This window comes from Poecilia mexicana, unplaced genomic scaffold (genome assembly GCF_051168715.1).
Source record: "Poecilia mexicana isolate PSO_F unplaced genomic scaffold, ASM5116871v1 scaffold_11, whole genome shotgun sequence".
Lineage (NCBI taxonomy): Eukaryota > Metazoa > Chordata > Actinopteri > Cyprinodontiformes > Poeciliidae > Poecilia > Poecilia mexicana.
Window position 1 is genome coordinate 6463888 of NW_028263380.1, and position 21267 is coordinate 6485154.

General features: G+C 39.8%; 1 protein-coding gene across 1 annotated transcript in view; it reads left to right on the plus strand.

Annotated features, from left to right (window-relative positions):
• adcy2b (adenylate cyclase 2b (brain)) overlaps positions 1-21267 on the plus strand; it is a 69659-nt gene that overhangs the window by 26151 nt on the left and 22241 nt on the right. The window contains exons 5-15 of the mRNA XM_088010104.1: positions 2149-2297; positions 4978-5089; positions 6418-6545; positions 8181-8339; positions 10912-11044; positions 13595-13771; positions 13855-13895; positions 14409-14489; positions 16397-16466; positions 17968-18065; positions 18681-18765. Coding sequence (XP_087866230.1) covers positions 2149-2297; positions 4978-5089; positions 6418-6545; positions 8181-8339; positions 10912-11044; positions 13595-13771; positions 13855-13895; positions 14409-14489; positions 16397-16466; positions 17968-18065; positions 18681-18765 — 1233 coding nt within the window. The remainder of the gene's footprint in view (positions 1-2148; positions 2298-4977; positions 5090-6417; positions 6546-8180; positions 8340-10911; positions 11045-13594; positions 13772-13854; positions 13896-14408; positions 14490-16396; positions 16467-17967; positions 18066-18680; positions 18766-21267) is intronic.

The following is a 21267-nucleotide window of genomic DNA, read 5'->3' on the forward strand; positions in this document are numbered from 1 at the left end:
CTACTATTATGCAGGACCTACGTTAAAGCAGGTCTGTGTTTGATTGCGTGGACAATCTGCAGCGCTTTAAGAAAAGTATTCATCCGTTCATCAGTGTGAGAAGGACTTTACCTCCTGTGAGTCACTGGCAACCTGTTTGCATATTCATGCTTCTGGTGCGGTAAAGATTTTCAGAGTGTGGGTGGAAAGAAGGAGTACCTGGAGAAAACCCACGCGGGCAATGAGAACATGCAAACTACACATCGGAGCACGAGCCAAGAACGGCGCTGCTGTGAGGCAACTGAAACACGCCTCTGCCACCTGGATTTCATTGTTAAGCCTCACTAAACTTGATCTGTGACTCATTCCACGCAAAGCTAACGCACCCAAGGCGTTAAACAGCCTTACAAATTCTGAGGAGATGGAGAAAAAAAAAAGAAGAAAGGAACAAATGGTCAGACCTGCAGCGGAGAGTTAAAAACTAGAATAGCCAGCGACTGGAGAAAAGCGTGTTTTGTTTGAAATGTGAATTTCGAGGGTGCAGATGAGGAGTCTGGCATAAAAAGTTAATCACAGAAGAACAGCGGAAATACTGAAGGAGCGTTTAGTTCGCCGCCACAGTGACTGACTTAGTTACACACGTTGTTTCATCCCTGCTTTTTTTCCTCGCCTTAGGCAGAGGTCAAGATGCATTTAATTGAAGTAGGAATTAATATTTAAACTGGAAAAAAATATGTTTCTCTTGGTTTTCACCCTCATTACCGGCAGATAATGAAAAAATCAGAGTGTGGGGTAAAACAGTCATTGCTCTTCTGACGTCGGCCTCCAGTTCTCCCTGATAAATTAACCCCAATAAGCCATCGTTAGAGAGAATTAATGACGGAGCTATATTTAGGAGGTTAAATAATTAGAAACTGAAGTGCGAAACAGAAATAATGTATCGACTGAGTCTCTCTGTGGTGGATTTTTCTTCTGAAATCATTAAAAAAACCATTGCAGTCATTTGGCTTTTCTGTCGGAGAGCCTTTAAAGTGAAAACGTTTTTGTGTTTGTGAATTTTTTTTAGGGTCTGAAAAAAATCTACAAAATGTCAATAACAAGGTCAGACTATGTCCAGTAACTGTAAACGTTTCTGCAGCTTTGATTAGTTTAATTTCTAGCTACAAAGATTTCATAACGGTTCAATTCAAAAGATAATTTTCTGTCACAGATGAGATAGTTCAGTTATTTTTATTCTAGACTGCATTTTATTATCTATAAAGCTCAAAATGTAAAATACTCAGGCATGAAATGGATAATCACTAAACAAAAGTTTTTTAAAACTACAGTTTCAGATGAAAACCTCGTATCATTTTCTACTTAAAGGGGCAGTATCATGTCAAAGTCAACTTTTTTGGGCTTCACATCATGTTACAATGTTATTCCCACATCAAAAACACACCTGGAGTGTTGCTTCGATTATTCCATAAATGTTTGAGATGGCAACCATGGAGATTAAAGGGTTTAATCTCCTTGGAGCTGCAGTTTCCAAACTTCCTCTTCACAGAGCAGCCCTCCACTTTTCAGCTCCTTCAGACTAGCCAGCAGCAATTAGCAAACACCTGGTGGATCTGCACATCAGCTGAACTCGTTATACGATCTTCTTCTCAGTAGAAAGAGTAGGAGTGTTTAAAGAGACAGGGGCCCAATTTAAAGGCATTAAATCCGGAAGTAAAATTTCTTTTACTGTTACATATATCTGATATATGTAGTATTTTTAGGACAACTGAAGGTTGTTTATGCTACAAAATGGCACTATGTAGCTGAAAAACACATTAAACAAATTCATCAATGTATGTGCTCCTCTCACACAACATCCGCCTACATGAGAAATTCTTGATTGTGTCGCTGGTGTAACAGATTTTTTCATGTGTAGGAAAACTCTTCAGACACTCTGATGCAATCTGTTTGGACCTCAGTAAATACTGAATTTTTTATTATTTTTGTAATAATAAAATTCAATTATATTCTTGGCCTTTAAAAGCCTTGTTCTTGGTTTTCCACACTCAGTTCCAGTTTAATCTACCGAATTTCTCTTTGAGAGAGACGAGAGCTGAATGCTTTTGACGTAATGGTGCGTATTCAAAAAGAGTGATCCGGATCGGTTTGGTCCTGTCTCTGCCTGTCCAGGAGCGCCTACTGCTGTCCTTGCTGCCCGCGCACATAGCCAGAGTGATGAAAGCCGAAATCATCCAACGGCTGCAGGGGCCAAACTTCGGTCGCACCGAGAGCACCAACAACTTCCACAACCTCTACGTTCAGCGGCACACCAACGTCAGGTACGGCTCCTGCTTCCTCCCTCCACACATAATAAAGGTTATTATTCTCTGCTTTCATCTGGGTGGCTCGCCTGCTCCTTCCTGTCCTCCCTCCAACCCATCATCATCATCACTGCTCTTTTCTTGCCACCTTTTGTCCGACTCCTCTCTACCTGCTATTAAATTTAGATTTCTCGCCTTTTTCTACGTCTTAAAATTTTTTTTTGGCCTCCATTTCCTCACTCATGCTTCCTCTCCTATCTTTTCCTTTCCGGTCATCTCCTCTGGTGTTCTTACCACACCTCTTTTCATTGCCATGGTGAAGTTCAGCTGAAATTTAACCCGTCCCGTTCTCCCGTTTTACTCTAAGGTCACTTTACCAAACAGAAAAGGAGCTTTTGTCCTCGCCGCTCAATGACATCCCTCTCTGTGCGGCAAAGGTTTATCGTCACAGCACAGAGGCTGCCGATCTTGGCTCACGATGAGAGCAGCAGTCCCTGGAAAACCTGTTCTTTTTTTTTTTTTTCTTTTTTTTATACGTCATCCCGGAGCTTTACTCAAGAGGTTGTATTTCTGTCCAACTCCAGCCTCAGCTGGGCTTATGGGTGAATGCGAAGTGTCCTCGTGTTGATCTCGCTATTATTCCTCCACTAATAACAAATTCTCCTATGGTCCAGCGGGGAGAGGAGGCCAATTTCTTTTCAGAACAAGGAACAGACACTCAAGGACACGCACACACGTCTGTGTTGCTTTACTGGGATCTATGCTGCCTAAAATGCTTTTTCTTTTGTGATGCTGCTCAAATTCTTTTTCTTTTTTCGACGACAAGCTGGGTTTATGGAGTGTCGTCTGGTTTAAGCTACAGATGATGACTGAGCTGCTCTAAAATGGTCTGAAATGGTGCCAATAAAACGTTCCCACATTTCCTTCTGTCTTCTAAGAGAAGCAGAAAAAGAGTCAGAGTAACACATAGCAACACAATACAGTACAAACATACAGCGATTAAAGACTCAGCGTGATGCACACACTGCAGAAACACAACGTCTTACCAAGTATCTTTGGTCTAGTTTCTAATTAAAATATCTTGGTTTAATTGAAATAAGACAAAACTGACTAATGAGTAACTTTTCAGTTAAATATAGGCAACAGAGTTTTTGTAAGTTAATAATTCCTTAATGTTCATGGAAAAAGTACCAGCAGAAAAATGTATTGTTATAGCTGAAATACTTTTTTCTATCAATAGATATATTAAGTAAGTTAATATATCTTACTAAAAAGTTATTTTTAAGTTAGTTTTGTCTTATTTAAAGTGTGCTAAGATATTTACGCTACAAATGAGACCAAAAAATATTTGGTAAGCGGAATATTTATTTATGAATCGTAATGTAGTGCAAATGTTGATTTGATTTGATGAAGTGACCGTGGATATCAGCAGATATTTTATACTAACAGAGGAAACATGAAAAGAAAAAACAAACCAAAAGGAAAAAATAGGAAAATGTCAGAAAAACTTTATGCTCACAAACAACCGCAGCCCCAGTCACTAGAGCTATCGGTTGATTTTGAGGCATTAGATCAGGGGTGTCAAAGTCAAATGGACGGAGGGCCAAATAAAAAATTTAGCTACAAGCCGAGGGCCGGACTGATCGAATGTTCATTGAAATTTTTTTAAATGACTCATATAGTCTAGTGAACCTAATTGAACCTACTGAAAACCTAACAAATATATTCCAATATGATCAGATAAATAAAGCAATATTTTCTTATGGCTCTGTCAGTAATCTTTAATTTTCAACAGACACAACTGAAATATTTTTAAAATATAATTGGATTGAAATACAATAAAATAAAGTGCAAAAATCTATTAATCCACATATGTCAGAGTCAAGGCATTTAGATGTGTCGCCGGCGAATTACGGTACTGCAAATTTAGATGTGTCGCCGGCGACACATCTAAATTTGCAGTACCGTAATTCCGCCACACGTAGCGCTAAGTGGAAAAATTCCAACGGTTTCTGAAAGGGGAGACGTTGCACTTTCCAGCAAGTATCGGGTTAATACGGTAACTTCGCAGCTGCAGCTGCAGAGAATGTAATTAATCCGGGGGGCACTCGTTTAATAGACGGTATATTTCGGCAATAACTTGGTGGATATTGAAAGTTCCGGTTGTTATGGATACATGGGTAAGTACATCATCTCACAGAACATTTAAAGAACTACTTACAGTTCAAATAAGGAAGATATTTTTTTTCAGACGGGGTGCCGGCTTGCTGCGGTCTGCGGGCCGGTTCTAATAATAAATCAAGATCATCCCAGGGGCCGCAAAAAACCTTCTCGCGGGCCGGATGTGGCCCGCGGGCCTTGACTCTGACATATGTGCATTAGATGATCTGTTCCCCTCCTTCTTTGGTTTGTCTCATTCCCCTATGGCTAAGATTTTTTCTTCTAAATTTTGGGGCCAAACAGAAACATTTTACTTTGTTACTCTACTAGAAATCACGCAGAGTGATGGATATAATTTAGTGAGAATCTTTATTCAAATCTCACCAAGAAGTGTAAACATGCTGGTTTTTTGGGTTTATTGTCTTTTATCCTCTAAGAATGAACTCAAATAGTGACCATTTCTGAAAATAAGCAACTAAAACACATAAAATGCGTTTCAATAACATCTCTCTGTGGTGTTTGTTTCTACTTTCTGCAGCATACTCTACGCCGACATTGTGGGCTTCACTCGGCTGGCCAGTGACTGCTCCCCTGGTGAACTTGTTCACATGCTGAATGAGCTGTTTGGCAAATTTGACCAGATTGCTAAGGTAAAACAACTTCATATCATTAAATTTTAGATTAAAGTTTAATTTTCATTTACAGCAAAGAAAGTGCTTTTTAATGTGAATTAGGTAGCTCTTAATTACTAAATTTTTCATGTCAAACTATGACAAGCAGAATGTAAACACCACTGGTACTGAGAAAAACAGGCTGAAGTCCAAATCCAGCTGCCTGTTGCATTGAACCAGATCCGAATGCAGCACAAGTTTTCCCAACAGTTGTTCTTCCATGGTGCATTCAGGTACAGCTGGTAACCAGATGTCCAGTCAGTTCTGTATCGGCTGCTTTTTGTAATTCCAAAACATGCTGATAAAGTTGAATTATTGTCGGGTTATTTTAACTTTCTTTGTTCACGTAAATAAAAAAAAAACTAATACAAAAAAAACAAATAAGAAAAAAAAATGTTTTTAATTTTAATATATGAAAAAAGTAGCGAACCATGACTGTAGATTCGAAGTCCTGCACCGAATAGCCGTTTTAAAATAATGGATGTTTCAGGCTCAATCAAGTGATTTTTGTTTCTTTTAACCCAGTGGTGTCCAAAGTCGGTCCTCGAGGGCCGGCATCCTGCATGTTTTAGTTCTCTCCCTAGTGGTAGCAACAACCTCGTCAGCAAGTCAGTGTTCTGCTTAGGCCTCTAATGAGCCATCATTTGATGCAGGTGTGTTAAACCAGGGAGAGAATTAAACATGCAGGATGCCGGCCCTCGAGGACCGACTTTGGACACCTCTGTTTTAACCCATTATTCAATCGCCGTATCCCTGTTTTACCCTCTTCAGGCTGGGGAGGGGTCACAGCTTTTCACATTGCGAGATTGGGAGTCGATTCTGGACCGACCGGGTCCACTCAGAACGTATTAGCTTACGTTCTGACTGGACTAATTATAAACCAGCCGAGGCGACAATTTCTATTTCCGACCAAAAGCCGTTTGGGCCTTGTTATGGTCCGCTCTCCGAGCCCAGAGAGCGGACTCGGAGAGTGTGTGCGTGCAGGATGCCCACAGTGAGTGCCAATCTCATGGTGCTCAGCTACAAGTTGAGTCAGGCTTCCTGAGCTTTGTGTTCAGCTACTGTCTCCTCCTGAAGCTGCAGTTACATAAAACTAAATAAAAGCTCCAGTGGTGAGCTGATACTCATCCCACATGTGGAATAAGAGCTAATGTGTTGTGCATGTGGGTGACTGATTTTTTTAGGCTTGATGGATTTGACTGCGAGAGTGCGAGCGTCGAGTGGAAGTGAGGAGTAAGAGGAAATGTTAGCCATTAATAAAGACGTCTCATCAGTGCGGGTGTGGTTTGTTTGACTCGTTCTTGAAGGAAAACGAGTGCATGCGGATCAAGATCCTGGGCGACTGCTACTACTGCGTGTCCGGACTCCCGGAGTCGCTGCCGAACCACGCCAGGAACTGCGTGAAGATGGGCCTGGATATGTGTGAGGCCATCAAGTAAAACACCAATTCCACCCCCCGCCCCACTACCACCAACCTCACCGACACCCCTTCCCTCTCCCGCTCCTCACTCTTCTTCTTCTCCTCCTCCACAAACACAAACAAACAAACACGCGCCTGTTAGACAGATTGAGCAGAAGGAATGCCAGATTAAATTCCAGCTCTGTTTAGACACAATACAACAGGATAAGCCTCAGAACCAACAGTAAAAATTTAAGCAGATGACTACACATCATGGTTTACGTGTTTGTTGTTTCCTGTTTCATTGCTCTCCGTCTCTCGTTCATGCATAGAGATGCGTATTATTTTCACGGACAGATATGTTTTTGGCTCGCCAGCACTGACCTTTAATCACAGTCGGCAATTACACCTCGCAATTACAAAGCAGTTTGTGGATTTCACTGTTGCTTTTTTTTTTTTTTTAATTGTCCAACTGATTTTAATTAGATTGTGGACTCAAACTGCGGTCTACTTTGGCCTCTGATGTGTTTTTTTATTTTTTTATCAGAAGTACTTTCAAAACCTTGCAAAAGCGTTCACACACTGAACTTTTTTGTTGCAGCCACACACTTCACTGTAATGTATCTGGACTTTGTCAGACCAAAATATTGGGGTCTGTGAAGTGGATTGTATTCCATTGTTGCTGTTGCTGGATGTTTAAGCACACAACTAATAATCCCCTTTCCACTATACAATTCGACCTGAGTCACCTATAATCTACATGGTTTAAAGGTTTCTCCATTGCAATTGATTATCAACTTCAGTGTGTGGGGTTGTCATAGCAACTCGTTTCTACAGTCTGAAGATGCGATCTACAGGTGAAAAGTAGCTTAAATTAATTCTGGCGTAAAGCATCTTTTATTAATTCTTACGCATGCTGTCCCTTTAAATAAACTAAACTTGTGACACAAGCGGAACACAACGCAACGATGGAGGACATTGAAGCTACAATGAACAGCCTGTGGCTTTTTTCCAGACTCAAAAAGAGGAGAACAGCCAGAAAAAGATTGGAGATGTTTTTACGAGACGCAGGTCGAATCCTTGTAAGCTAGTCGCTCTTGTTACGCCGTAGCCAATCAGTGCTTACTCCACTTGAGATTGGATCCTATCAATCACATCCCAGATGATTTGCATCTGACTCACCCTGCGGTTACAACAAGCAACAAGACGGAGCTGAGAGGCGTTAAACAAAAGCTGAAAACGGGAGAAGTTGCACCGCTAGCTTAAGCGTTGGTCTGAAACCGAAAGCGGTAAAATCTTTGTTAAAATAAAATGTTGGGTTTGATCACATTGCGAGATTGGGAGTCGATTCTGGACCGACCGGCCAATGCCAATGGGTTGAATTTTTCAGGTTCCATCTAAACTCTACTCCAGAACTCCCATAATCCTCTTGGTTTATCTCTAATTAATTCGATCCTGGCAGTTTAGGTGGCCGACCATATCGTCTTCGATGTCTCAGAAGACGAACTGAGCGGACCGCTGAGAGACGTTCAACACTAAAGCTCTAACAAAATACACTGAAATCTGTGGTTGCAACATGAAGAGGACTCGAACACACGACTCGTCCTCTCCTTGGATGTCACCCTCCGGTGAAAACAGAGGTCTGTTTCTGCTCTGTCCCCCTGTCCACAGGAAGGTCCGCGACGCCACCGGGGTGGACATCAACATGCGCGTCGGCGTCCATTCCGGGAACGTCCTCTGCGGCGTGATTGGCCTCCGCAAGTGGCAGTACGACGTGTGGTCGCACGACGTCACGCTGGCCAATCACATGGAGGCGGGAGGAGTGCCAGGGTGAGATTCCTCAAACGGAAGCAGCAATAGACCCTTTTCACAGTGACGTCAGACAATGGCCGCCATAACTCAAAACTGGGTATCTTTACTTCCGGTGTGATTTTGCCTTAGGAACCAAGCTGAAAAATTCCCGCATTCTCATAATCTTAAGGATATAATAAAAGGTAAGTTTAATAATAACAGCATTTAAGTGTTAGATAGCTGTTATTAATCATTGTAAATTCACCATTCTCTAACTGTGTATAAAATAAACAGCCTCCGATCGGAGAGTAAACTACCTAGCAGTAGCTTTAGCCACAGTTAGGAAACATATACACCGCCGCCTGTCAGTAATGTAACGTTTAGAGGTTCATTTTCTGTATTAATGGAATATAAAGGACAGCTTCCAACAATGTTGTTTAGAATAGTATTTTAAATATTCTGGGACTGATTATGCATCTCTGCTCATTTCCAAGCTCAAATGAGCAACTTCACGTTCAAACACAAGTCCCCCAAAAAACGCGACCGGTGAATCATTATTTTTTATGAGTTTAGAAAAATCAAGACAAAAGCCACAAATAACAATTGGGCTTGACGACATTTCTGTTTTTCCAGCAACAAAATGCGCATCTCCATGCACTGTTCATTTTTCTGTCGCTGCTGTCACAGTCTCTCCCAAAGACGCACAGAAGGAATAAAAATAAACACAAAAGAAAATATTAATGCGCAGTGATTTGGATAAATAACTTTAATCTGATTACTGGATTTGAAATACGAGCTCGTTAGATTATTCGTTACTGAAAAAGTGGTCCGATTAGAGGAAGGCATTACAAAGCAGCGGCGGCACCGGACATCTCTGCTTATAACAAACAAACCCCTATTTTATGGGATGAGTGGCAACTCCAGTCTATAATTTAAGAATCTGATCAAGATTAGAGCCTAAAACGTTATAGTTCAAAAACAGTAAAACGTTCTGGTTAAGGAACAGTTATGTCACGTAGTTAGCTAGCTAACAAAATTCACTAATGCTAAGCTAACGGTTACGCAAAACAAAAATACCTACCTTCATAGTCAAACAGGTATTGTTTGGTGAAGAATTTGTAGCCTTTGTCTAATTTAGATTTTGTTGTCAGAGAAAATTGGTTTGCAAATCGTGATACATCTTCAAATCTTATTTTAGGCAAATGTTTTAGAGACTGTGTAAACTCCATGCTCCGGTGTTCTGTCTGATCAACATATGCTGTCAGACATATATATATATATATATATATATATATATATATATATATATATATATATATATGTCCATTTTACACACACACACATTATATATATATATATATATATATATATATATATATATATATATATATATATATATATATATATATATATATATATATATATATATGAAATAGACAACTTTATCATTACTTACTATGTACACCGGAACTAAGGATACACAGCTTCGAGCCAAAACGGAAGTTGTGTGACGTCATGTGAAAAGGGTCTATTTCACAGCAGTGTTTGTTGGTAATTACTGTGCAACCATTACGGTGGCCCCTAAAGGACAAATGCACTTTCAGTGGGACTTGGAACATGAGACAAGTCTGTTATAATTACACCTATTATAGCATTTTAGTAAATTATAGCTACCTCAGTTGACTAAGCAGCTCTGCATTAGTTATGTCGCCATTAGGTCTGCCTGCCTGGCGCTGTAACAAGCTCTGAAAATTGGCCGGTGGGTCGGTATACGCTCCTCTGAAAATAAGCTCTCTGGTACCGCAGTGTTGTCTCACTGGGCTGCTAATGGTTTGTCTCCTGCTAAGACAGTGGTTCCCAAACATTTTTTGGGCCCCCCCGTATGGATTACAAATGGCTGTCTGGTTGAACGATGCGTGTGTGTGTGTGTGTGTGTGTGTGTGTGTCGGTTGGGGGGAGGGGGGGTACGACTCCCTGTCTGTAAGAGCGGTGAATCGACTTTTTTGGGGGCAAAATGAATTGTAGCTGAACATAGACAACAACATCGGTAGCCTACAGGCTTCTTGTTAAGCTTAAGGTGATGTATTGATATTAGCTAACATTACCTGCACCAATAGCTTTACTCAACAGTCGGTTAGTTTGGAGGGAAAAACTGTGAAAAGTTCTTTGCGTTTTGCTGGTTTGCTGCCATGATCCTAACACAAACCTGCGTAGCTCTGCACAGCAGCAGCAGGTCTCCTTTACTGCCGCACAGGTGTAAACCCAGCGCGAGCGTCTTAGCGTTCATGTTGCATTTAAAGGCGGCTCGGAAAAACAGCCGCCTTTAAATGCAACATTTTTTTATGATAAAAAAAAAAAAAATATAAAAAAGACCCACATCGACTGAAAAAGTAAAAACAAAATGTATTTCCATCTTCTCCTAACTGTGCGCGCCAAGGTAACAAACAGAGATGAAAAGGGAGAACTGCAGGCGGGAGTGGTTCAAAAGCCGGCAAGCAAATAACCTGCTTTTTTTGTTTTGTTTTGTTTGTTTTTTTTTTATAAAAGCTGTCAACAGCGCGGTGACGCAGGTACTTCGCCTCTCATTATGTGTCTGCTCGTTCATCTCCAGGCGGGTCCACATCTCCTCGGTGACGCTGGAGCATCTGAAAGGCTCGTACAAGGTGGAGCCCGGAGACGGACAGAGCAGAGATTCCTACCTGAAGGAACACAGCGTGGTCACCTACCTGGTCATCAACCCCAAGGTGAGACGCCGCCGCATGGAAACTCACCTAGCACTGTCACAACCTGTAACAATGAATACAAATGACTGGAAGTCTAATTATCTGCAGTTGAGGGAACAAAAATAACTAACTACCTCGTTGCACTTAAATACAAAAGATGATTAGGGCCAATATAAAAAAAAAGTCTCAGAATTGGAAAAAGTATTGCTTCATGCAGTCAAAAATCACCACAACCCTGACGCACTCCATATATTTCAGTTTAATAATAAAAAAACTTTCATCATTTCCTGAACTACTTTCTGTTGGTTTATCTCAGCAAACTTCAACCTTGTGGCTTTGACCCACTTCACTAAAACACTTTAAAAAAACAATTATGAAAGATATTTTTATCAAATAGACAAAAAGAACTGGTCTCAATAAGCAATAAATCAATTAATCACATCATAAGTTAAAAAGAGCACAGTCGTTTCTATTTGGGTGATTTGTAGTTTCTCTCTTTTTCTACCACAGACTGGATGATAAAAGTCTTCAGTCTGGTGTTTTGGTCTCTGAGCCGTTTTTTGTTTAAGGACAATTTTGTTTCCAAAGACTTAAAAACTGATTTTATTTGTTGTTTCTGTTGTTTTGTTTATTTATTTTGGATATTTAAAATGTCTTCCAGTTCCGGTGTTAAATGTTCATTTGAATTTGTAATTTATTGATCTTTGATAATGTGGTCTTGCTTTATTATGTCATTTCCATTATATTTCTTGAAAATGGTAGCTAAACAACAATATTATCGTTTATCGGAAATAACTTCTAGGACAACCAAAATACAAAAACAAATATATAATTTGAGAGCAAATCAAAACAAAATCTTTTTTGAGGTGCAGTTGAGGCACCACAGTACAAAAATAAAATAAAATTTCAAGACTGAATCTAAAACTAAAGTATCGATGAGCTGATATCGATCCGATTCCGACTTGGTATCGATACTTTGGATCAATCCAAAACCAAGGGCTTTATTTTTGTAAGTGATTTCATTTTCCATAATTATGAGCCGGACTCATTCAGCTGGTCTCCTTCTCAGATCTAAGCAGACATATAAAAATACATTTTAGTTGAATATTTTTATTTTTTGAAATTACTCATCTTTTGGGTATATTTAAAAACCTTTTTTTTCTTCTTCTTCATTTGCAGCTCTAGGCAATTAATATTTTCCCACTCCGGGGCAAAAACCTTTTGTTTTTTAATAAAAAAAAAGGTCACATAAAAGCCCAATAAAACAGATGAAATGGCTGTGATGTGATAAAATGTGGAAAACTTTTTACAATTATCCGGTTTCGGGTAATTATAACTAGACAAAACAGCCAAAAAAACAATCTTCCTCCGTACATTTGGACACCCTCGTCAAGGTTAACCCAGAAAAAACAAACCCACAGACAAATCATCTCCACCCTTCCTCCTGCTCCCGGACGCGCCGCTAATAAACACCGACATTGTCAAGTAGTGGAAAAATAATGGAGTGTAGCAGTGACTAAATGTTATCAAATGTTGGCAGGTGTTTGGTCAGTCTCTCGGCTCGGAGAGGATTATGTTTACGAGCGCGCTCTCTGCTGCGGGCGTATGAGAGGATTGTGACATTGTGCAGCTCCTCCTGACAAAACAGGACATTAAGGTCTGATTGGGGATATTTAAAGGACCTGACTCTTCTGTGAACCGTCCGTGGAGAACATCGCTTTTAAAAAAAAAAAAATAATAATAATAATTCTCCTGACATCCAGAACGTGCTCAGATTGTTTGGCTTGGCAACAGACAAAAAAAAAAATTGAGCTTTAACCAGAGCGTAAATTGGCCAAACCACACACTTTCTTTCTCTCTCTTTCTCTCCCTCTCTCACTCTAAATAATGAGCAGGAAAACCTTTTTGCCTCCTTCAGGCGGTCTCTGTTCACCCTCTATTTAATCTGATGCATTCAGTTTATTTACACGGCTTACATTTATCTTTTCCTCCTCCTATACCAAAATGTTGTCACTGTAATTAATAGATTTTTGCACATGTCCGCTGAGCTTTTTTTTTTTTTTCTCAATATTCTAATAAGTATCAAGACAAGGCTGCAGGTGCTCTCTGACATTTTCATTGAGCCCAGTCCAAACATGGTGCCTGTACCACAGAAGGTGTCATCTCTGCTGTCACTGTCATTAAACATCACTGTTAGAGCTGAAAATAGCCTCAGCCAGACTTTTTTTTGTGTGCGTGTGCGTGTGTGTGTGCGTGTGTGTGTGTGGTTTGCGAGCAATTAAAACGCATCGCCCGAGGTGCGGCTCTTAATCCTCCACCGATTCAACTCGAGTGGCAGAAAAACACTCGTCGCTAAAATAAACGCCGGCCGCTGCGTCATCCGCCGCTGAAAAAAAAGTGTTTCAAGTTGCTCAAAAACACTGACAGGCGAGTGGAAAGTGTGGAAGGCTGTCAAACGTCCCCAGCAACCCCACCCCCTCCGGCTCACTGTCCATCTCGCTTTTACGCCCACAGAATCGGTGCATTTTCACCTGTCGGGTTTCCTCTCTGTTTTCCAAATGTTGTCCTCAGATGGAGAGGCACAGCCCGCTGCTGGGCGTGCGCTCCCGACCGTCTCTGGACGGGGGGAAGATGAGGGCGTCCGTCCGGATGACCCGCTACCTGGAGTCCTGGGGCGCGGCCAAGCCCTTCGCCAACCTCCACCACCGAGACAGCATGACGGCGGACAACGGCAAGATCAACACTACAGTGAGTGACCTGTGTCTGCTTGTTCTCTGCCTCACCCGCGCCCAGAGGGCCGGCGCTCACAGTGAATGCGTTTCATGTTCCAGGACGTTCCTATGGGGCAGTACTACTTCCAAAGAAGAGAAAGGTGAGACAGCTGTCACTCCTGGTCAAGGCACATGCAGCAGTTTGGAGTTTCCGCTTTTAAAACACCAAATTAAATGTGTTTTCATTGTGACCGAGTGCGATTAAATCAGCACTAATAGTGCAGATTGAGTTCGTGGAGAAACTGCAGAAACCCAAAATCTTACCAAGTATTTTTGGTCGAGTTTCTAGTTCGTATATCTTAGTACATTCAAAATAAAACAAGCAAACTCACAAGTAACTTTTCTGCAAAATATAGGAGCTCATTTAAAGTCAATAATTACTTAATATTGATGAAAAAGTGCTAATTCCACTGGAAGATTGTTTCACTTATAACATTTTTCCCATGTTCTAATTGAAATAATCTGCCAATAGAAGTAGTAGTTTTTCAAAGGGTTTAATTTGAAAAATTGTTGGTCAATCATATAAAAACCCCATGAAATACACTGACGTTTGTTGACATTTCTTATCTTTTTCTTCTGCTCTTAATCATGTTCTTCTTTTCCTTTAACTGAAGATCCAAATCTCAGAGAAAAAGATTTGAAGAAGAACTCAATGAGCGAATGATTCGCACCATCGATGGCATCAACTCACAGAAGTAAGCTCAATGTCTGCTGAGAAACCCTCCTGTTTATGAAAGATAAATTATATAAAAAACAGATAAAAAATAAATGCAAAGGAAGCTGAAAGTCAGTATCTCTTTCTGAACAGAAAAACTTTTCATGTTGTCAAGTCCAAGTTTTCCTCTCATTCAAAATGTGTTCAGGCAGAAACTGAAACTAATTAATCTGCAAACAGCAAAAAAGCAAAAGACATCTCAAGACATGTGTTGGACCACACAAACGTAACTTTCTGGAGAAAATTAACTATTTAGCACTGGGTGTGTAGCTGGTAGAGAGTGGATGTTACTTTACACACTTATGCTTTATTCTGAACCTCCACACTGCAAAAACACAAAATCTTACCAAGTAATTTTCTCCAGTTTCTAGTTCTAATGTCTTCGTTCAATTGAAAAAAAAAGCAGCAAAGCTAACATACAAGTAACTTTTCATCAATAAATAGGAGATTGTTTTTAGTAAATAATTCCTTGATATTGATAAGAAAGTACTAGTTCCATTGTCTGATCATTTCACTTATAACAAGACATTTTTCCCATGTTCTAATTGAAATAATCTGCCAATAGAAGTAGTAGTTTTTCAAAGGGTTTAATTTGAAAAATTGTTGGTCAATCATATAAAAACCCCATGAAATACACTGACGTTTGTTGACATTTCTTATCTTTTTCTTCTGCTCTTAATCATGTTCTTCTTTTCCTTTAACTGAAGATCCAAATCTCAGAGAAAAAGATTTGAAGAAGAACTCAATGAGCGAATGATTCGCACCATCGATGGCATCAACTCACAGAAGTAAGCTCAATGTCTGCTGAGAAACCCTCCTGTTTATGAAAGATAAATTATATAAAAAACAGATAAAAAATAAATGCAAAGGAAGCTGAAAGTCAGTATCTCTTTCTGAACAGAAAAACTTTTCATGTTGTCAAGTCCAAGTTTTCCTCTCATTCAAAATGTGTTCAGGCAGAAACTGAAACTAATTAATCTGCAAACAGCAAAAAAGCAAAAGACATCTCAAGACATGTGTTGGACCACACAAACGTAACTTTCTGGAGAAAATTAACTATTTAGCACTGGGTGTGTAGCTGGTAGAGAGTGGATGTTACTTTACACACTTATGCTTTATTCTGAACCTCCACACTGCAAAAACACAAAATCTTACCAAGTAATTTTCTCCAGTTTCTAGTTCTAATGTCTTCGTTCAATTGAAAAAAAAAGCAGCAAAGCTAACATACAAGTAACTTTTCATCAATAAATAGGAGATTGTTTTTAGTAAATAATTCCTTGATATTGATAAGAAAGTACTAGTTCCATTGTCTGATCATTTCACTTATAACAAGACATTTTTCCCATGTTATAAGTGAAATAATCTGCCAAAAGATTTAGTACTTTTTCATCAAAATTAAGGAATTATTGACTTAAAACAAGCTCCCATATATTGCTGAATATTTACTTATAAGTTAGTTTTGTCTTATTTCAAGTGAACTAGGATATTTGCACTAGAAACTGGAAGAAATTACTTGGTAAGATTTTGTGTTTTTGCAGTGTACAGTCTGGTTTGGAGGGAGGTTTCGATACATCACCAGATGAACAATGATGGGTACGGAGATATTTTAGGCAACACAAAGAGAAATTCCTAGAAATCTTTTAGAATAATGCATCTGACCAGTGTAGTTATGTGCAGGAATCACATGAGGCACTGCGATTTCCGTCTTAACATCAACCATTATCACCTATCCTCTCCTGAGGAAAGTTACCGAACTCGTTTGTTAGTTCCTCCTGAGACCAAATCAAGGTGAAAGCCCCACCACCTGCGGCATCTCAGCTGGTAAATAAGGCATCAGGAGGAATGACTCGTCGTCCTGTGGTCTGTCTGCTCCCATTGTGTTTCCAGACAGTGGCTGAAGTCTGAGGACATCCAGAGGATCTCATTGTTCTTTCACAACAAAGCGCTAGAGAAGGAGGTAGGCGAAAGCACACACAACCGCAGACAGCTCCATCCACCGGGGAAACAAATCAATGGAATAATGTGGAATAAAACAGACAGTTTGTCACAGAGACTCTGCAGGCTTGTCAAAGTCTCTGATCAACTTTGTCTTCCCACTTTGAAACTTTATCCTGAAGTAGTTGTTGTTGTTCCGGTAAACATTTCAGGTCGTGTCTGCTTCTCTTTTGTTGAATTTTAGACGCATTTTGAAAAAATGGCCGCAGTGCCTCTGCTAAAGTATTAAAACCTCTTGAACTTTTTCACACTTTACAGTGTTACATTCACAAAATGAAACGTTATTTTGTGGGATTTTATTCGTGAGACCAACATAAAGTAGACTGTAATTGTGAAGTGGGAGGAAACAAACTTTTTTACTGAGTCAATCGGTGAAAGTGTTAGATTTAAGACTTCTGCCAAAAATAGCATCACTGCTGGACGATGTTTCAAACCACATGCATCAGTCTGATGCTGAACTTCAGAGATATTTTGGTGAAAGATCGCTGCATCCTCAGTGCACAAAGAAGCATTATCACCTGCTCCAGAATTACCACAGATGGTTTGAACAGGTTTTGTAATAATACCGCTTTAAAGTTCTTAACCTATCTACCATGTTCTGTAAGAGTGTATTCACACCAGCTTTGTTTAGTCCGCTTTAATCAAACTAGTTCATTTGCCTGGAAGGTCTGGTTCATTTGGGGAGGTGTGAACATGCAATCAAACTCTTGATTTGGATCAAACTTTAGTCCGCTTAAAAACCTATGTTTTGGTTCAGTTGAAGTGAACTCTGGCGCAGTTTGAAAGCATATATGGTAGAAATTCGGACCGCTCCAAAAGCAGGACATGAGCTATAACGCAGGGCATTCTGGGTAAATAACAATCAAAACAAATAGTTGTCTAAAACTAACGGGACAAGTAGCGTGAAATCTGTTACCAATAACATAAGAGAAAACCTACAAACGCTGTAAGCTGACGCTACTTCTTTTTTGTTTACATCTGTCGAAGGAGGAAGTTGCACCCTTTTCTTCTTCTGATGTTTTCATATCATTTCCTTCAGCAGTCCTTGGTTTAGCGCCCCCACAGGCGAGGGGAGTGAACAGGCTCGTCAAAGGGTTTGGCTTGTTTTACACAGCGAACCGCAGCAGATGAAAATGTAACAAATGTTGCAATTTTGGTCACAAATCGAACCAAGTCTATTGGATGATCAGGTGTGAAAACACAGTAAAGAGCCTCCAAGATCTTTACAAACCAGCTGGATTGAAACTGAGATTGAGTTACAACCAGCAGGACTCTGGTTACTAATTAAGTGACTTTGTATAGGATTTTAAGTATCAACTGATCTGTTGGTCTACATAAAATCCCAACAAAATAGCCTCTGTTTATTCCTTCTGGTTGTGATCTTACGCTAATATTTCATTACGCTTTGCAGCATTCTGCTTTACCCCGGAACCATCTTTCTCATACTTCTCTTCTCTCAACAGTACAGATCCACCACCTTACCCGCCTTCAAGTACTACGTCACCTGCGCCTGCCTCATATTCTGCTGTATATTCGTGGTGCAGATCCTCGTCTTGCCCAAGTAAGTCTTTGGTCCCTTTCACTCGACTCGCACGGCACACTCCGCCGGCAGTGTCGGCCGCCTCCAGCTGCGGTGCCACGCTGATGCGCAAAAGCCATTTGACGCCAGCTGTCTCATCAACGGGGACCCGGCTGAAATGAAAGAGGCAGGGGAGCAAGAGGCAGAATGTTTAAAAAGCCGATGGAGATGAAAGGGCACCGTGTCTGCCAGTGATTATAGATCAGGTGAATCAAAAGCGTGGCGTCGCTTCCACGGCGAGGAGAGAAATCCGCGGTCATGCTAATTTACCGCTTCTCTGAGCCAAAGGTGTAATTCCGCTTCTGAGAGGCCATTGATTTTCTAATTTTTGTCTCTCTCCACACACCGCTCGCCGCTACATTGCTCCACAATGTCGAGACGTTACCTCATCTGTTTTATGGCAGTTGTATTTAATTTTCTGCCGAGCCAATGCTTAAGACAAATGTCTGAATTGAAGGCTTTGTTTCCAGAGATGCCCTAAAATCTCCTGTTACGTCCCATTACTGTGAATGGATTGCAGCTCTGACACAGAGCAGTGGAAACTTCATCACGGTTATGCGGCCCTGGATGGCTCTGCTGAGTGTGTTTGTGTTGCAGAACTGCTCTGCTGGGGATCTCGTTCGGCCTGACGTTCCTGCTGCTGGCTTTGATCCTCCTCCTTTGCTTTGCTGGTCACATTCTGGTGGGTTTGCTCGGTCTTTGTCTGACTACATACACACACACACACACCCTCTTACATGTCATCTTCCACTATCTTTACCAGGACTTTACATCGACTTCCATTCGTTTATCTAGCCTGACGCTGACGGTTACCCTGGTAACCATTACCAGGGCATGCCTGATCCTAAACCCTAAACATAACCAAAACTCAAGTCACAACACCACTTAAAGCAGTTGCTTCCCACAAAGTAGCATGTTCTAGGAAAATAGTCTTTACAACTCACACACATTATTGTATTTCAACATAATCGAGGACTTTGTGTTCCCATTTATTTTAATCAATTAATCAATCAAGTTTATTTGTATTGCACATTTCAGCGACAAGGCAGTTCAAAGTGCTTTTCACTGTAGAACATTATACAGTAACTAATTATGAAACGGCGATAGACATTTCTCAAAAACCTTCATAAAAATCATCAAGCAAATATATTTCTAATATATTGATCAATGTTCCAGGTGCTACTAATCAAAAGCAGCTCTATAAAGGTGGGTTTTTAGTCTTGATTTAAAGGTACTCAGTGTTTCTGCATCTTTGCAGTTTTCTGGAAGTTTGTTCCAGATTTGTGGTGCATAGAAGCTGAATGCTGCTTCTCTATGTTTGGTTCTGGTTCTGAGGATGTAGAGCAGAACCAAAACCAGGAGACCTGAGATATCCGAAAGGTCGATACAACAGCAGATCTTTAATGTGTTGTGGTGCTAAACTATGATTTATAAACTAACAGCAGCATTTTAAAGTCTGTTCTCTGAGCTACAAGGAGCCAGTGTAAGCATGAAATTGTTCTTTAGGTGGTGAAAGGCTGACTTTATTACTGTCTTTATGTTTCTCTAAAGGTTCAGGTTTCAGTCCACACCCAGATTTCAGGGACCTTTCACAACACATTTTTTAAATTTTGCCACAGACTGTAAGTTGAATATAGGTCTGGACTTTGACTGGTCTTTGATTTAAACCAGTCTATTGTAGTAATGTGTCTTCTAAAATCAGTGGTTTGTCTAGTAGAGGGGGATGGATGCAAATCTCACTCTCTTCACAAAAAGTCAACTGCTCTTACATAAAGTGTTCAAAGCTATATTTTAAATTTAGCTCTACGCATTTAATCTTCTGTTCTGTTAGCTACATTATTTTACAAGTGTGCAGACAGAGGAAATTCATATGCCACTGTTTGCGTCGCATGTTTACGGTTTCTCCTCTCATTCTGTAAATGTGGATTCGCATAGTATTAGTTTACGTGCGTGATATCTTTATCGCTCCCACCTGAACATATTTAAAGATTTACTGAATGTGTGAGAAATCCACAGACTGGATGTGGCATAGAAAGAAATCTGCTCTGTATTCATTCAGAGACTGAGAGCCCCAAAGAGCAGTGTCTCATGAATAAATGATTTCATGCATTCTCTGCCAATCTCCATATCTGTTTTTTTGGAACTGTGGAAATCACTGAGCACGTCGGCTCAAACGCTTTAAGTCAATCGTCGCTTCTGGACACGTTACAGTTTTGTACTATCATGAGATGAAACCTCGGGCTTTCATGAATTATTTGGCCGTCACTCTAAGTTGCGGCGTCAATTTTAGGAAACTACTATGAGAGACAAGGAAAGACGACTGGAGGACATCAGCTTAATTTTGACAGGCTTGTCTCTTATGAGTTCATGAATTTATAGATATTTTTTGTGTTTAGAATAACTGTTTAAAACATGAATTTCTTAGTTAAATTCTGAGTTAGCTCCATTAGTTAGGAAACTAAATGTTTAGTTTCAAGCAACATTTTCAGCTCCAAGCTAAGTTAACAAGCAACATATTTAGTTTGAAGCTAAATATGGAGCCTGCTAGCTAAATAAGGTTAAAGGATAATTTTGAAGCTAAATATTTATGCTAAGTAGTCCATTTGAAGCTAAATTTACAGCTTGCTAGCTTAATATTTAGGTTACAGCTAAACTATGAAGCTAAATATTTAGTTAGCAAGCTAAATATTTAGCCTCAAAATATTAGCTTCCTAGCTACATATTTTGCTTTAAACAAAAATAATAAGCTAGCAAGCTACATATTTAGTTTGAAGTTAAATATGGATTTCACTAGCTAAATATCTTGGTTGAAGTTTGAAGCAAAAATATTTAGTTAGGACAGTAAATATTTAGTTTGATGTAAATGTATAGCTTGCTAACTAAATATTTATCTTAAAGCTTAAGTTTGAAGCAAAATATTTAGCTAGCAATGAAATGATTAGCCTCAAACTATTTAGCTTGTTAGCTAAATATTTTTCTTCAAATTAAATATAGTTTGGAGCTAAAAATGTAAAATATTTTTCTTTTTTTTTTCTTGTTAATTAAATATGTTGTTTGAAACAATTAAATAAAATGGCGAAAATATGACAGAAACATGAACCAATTTTTAGCATTTATGACAGACTAAATAAGCCAAATTATTACTGTTAAGCAGTGTAACTTTCTAAATGTCACTAAGGGCCAT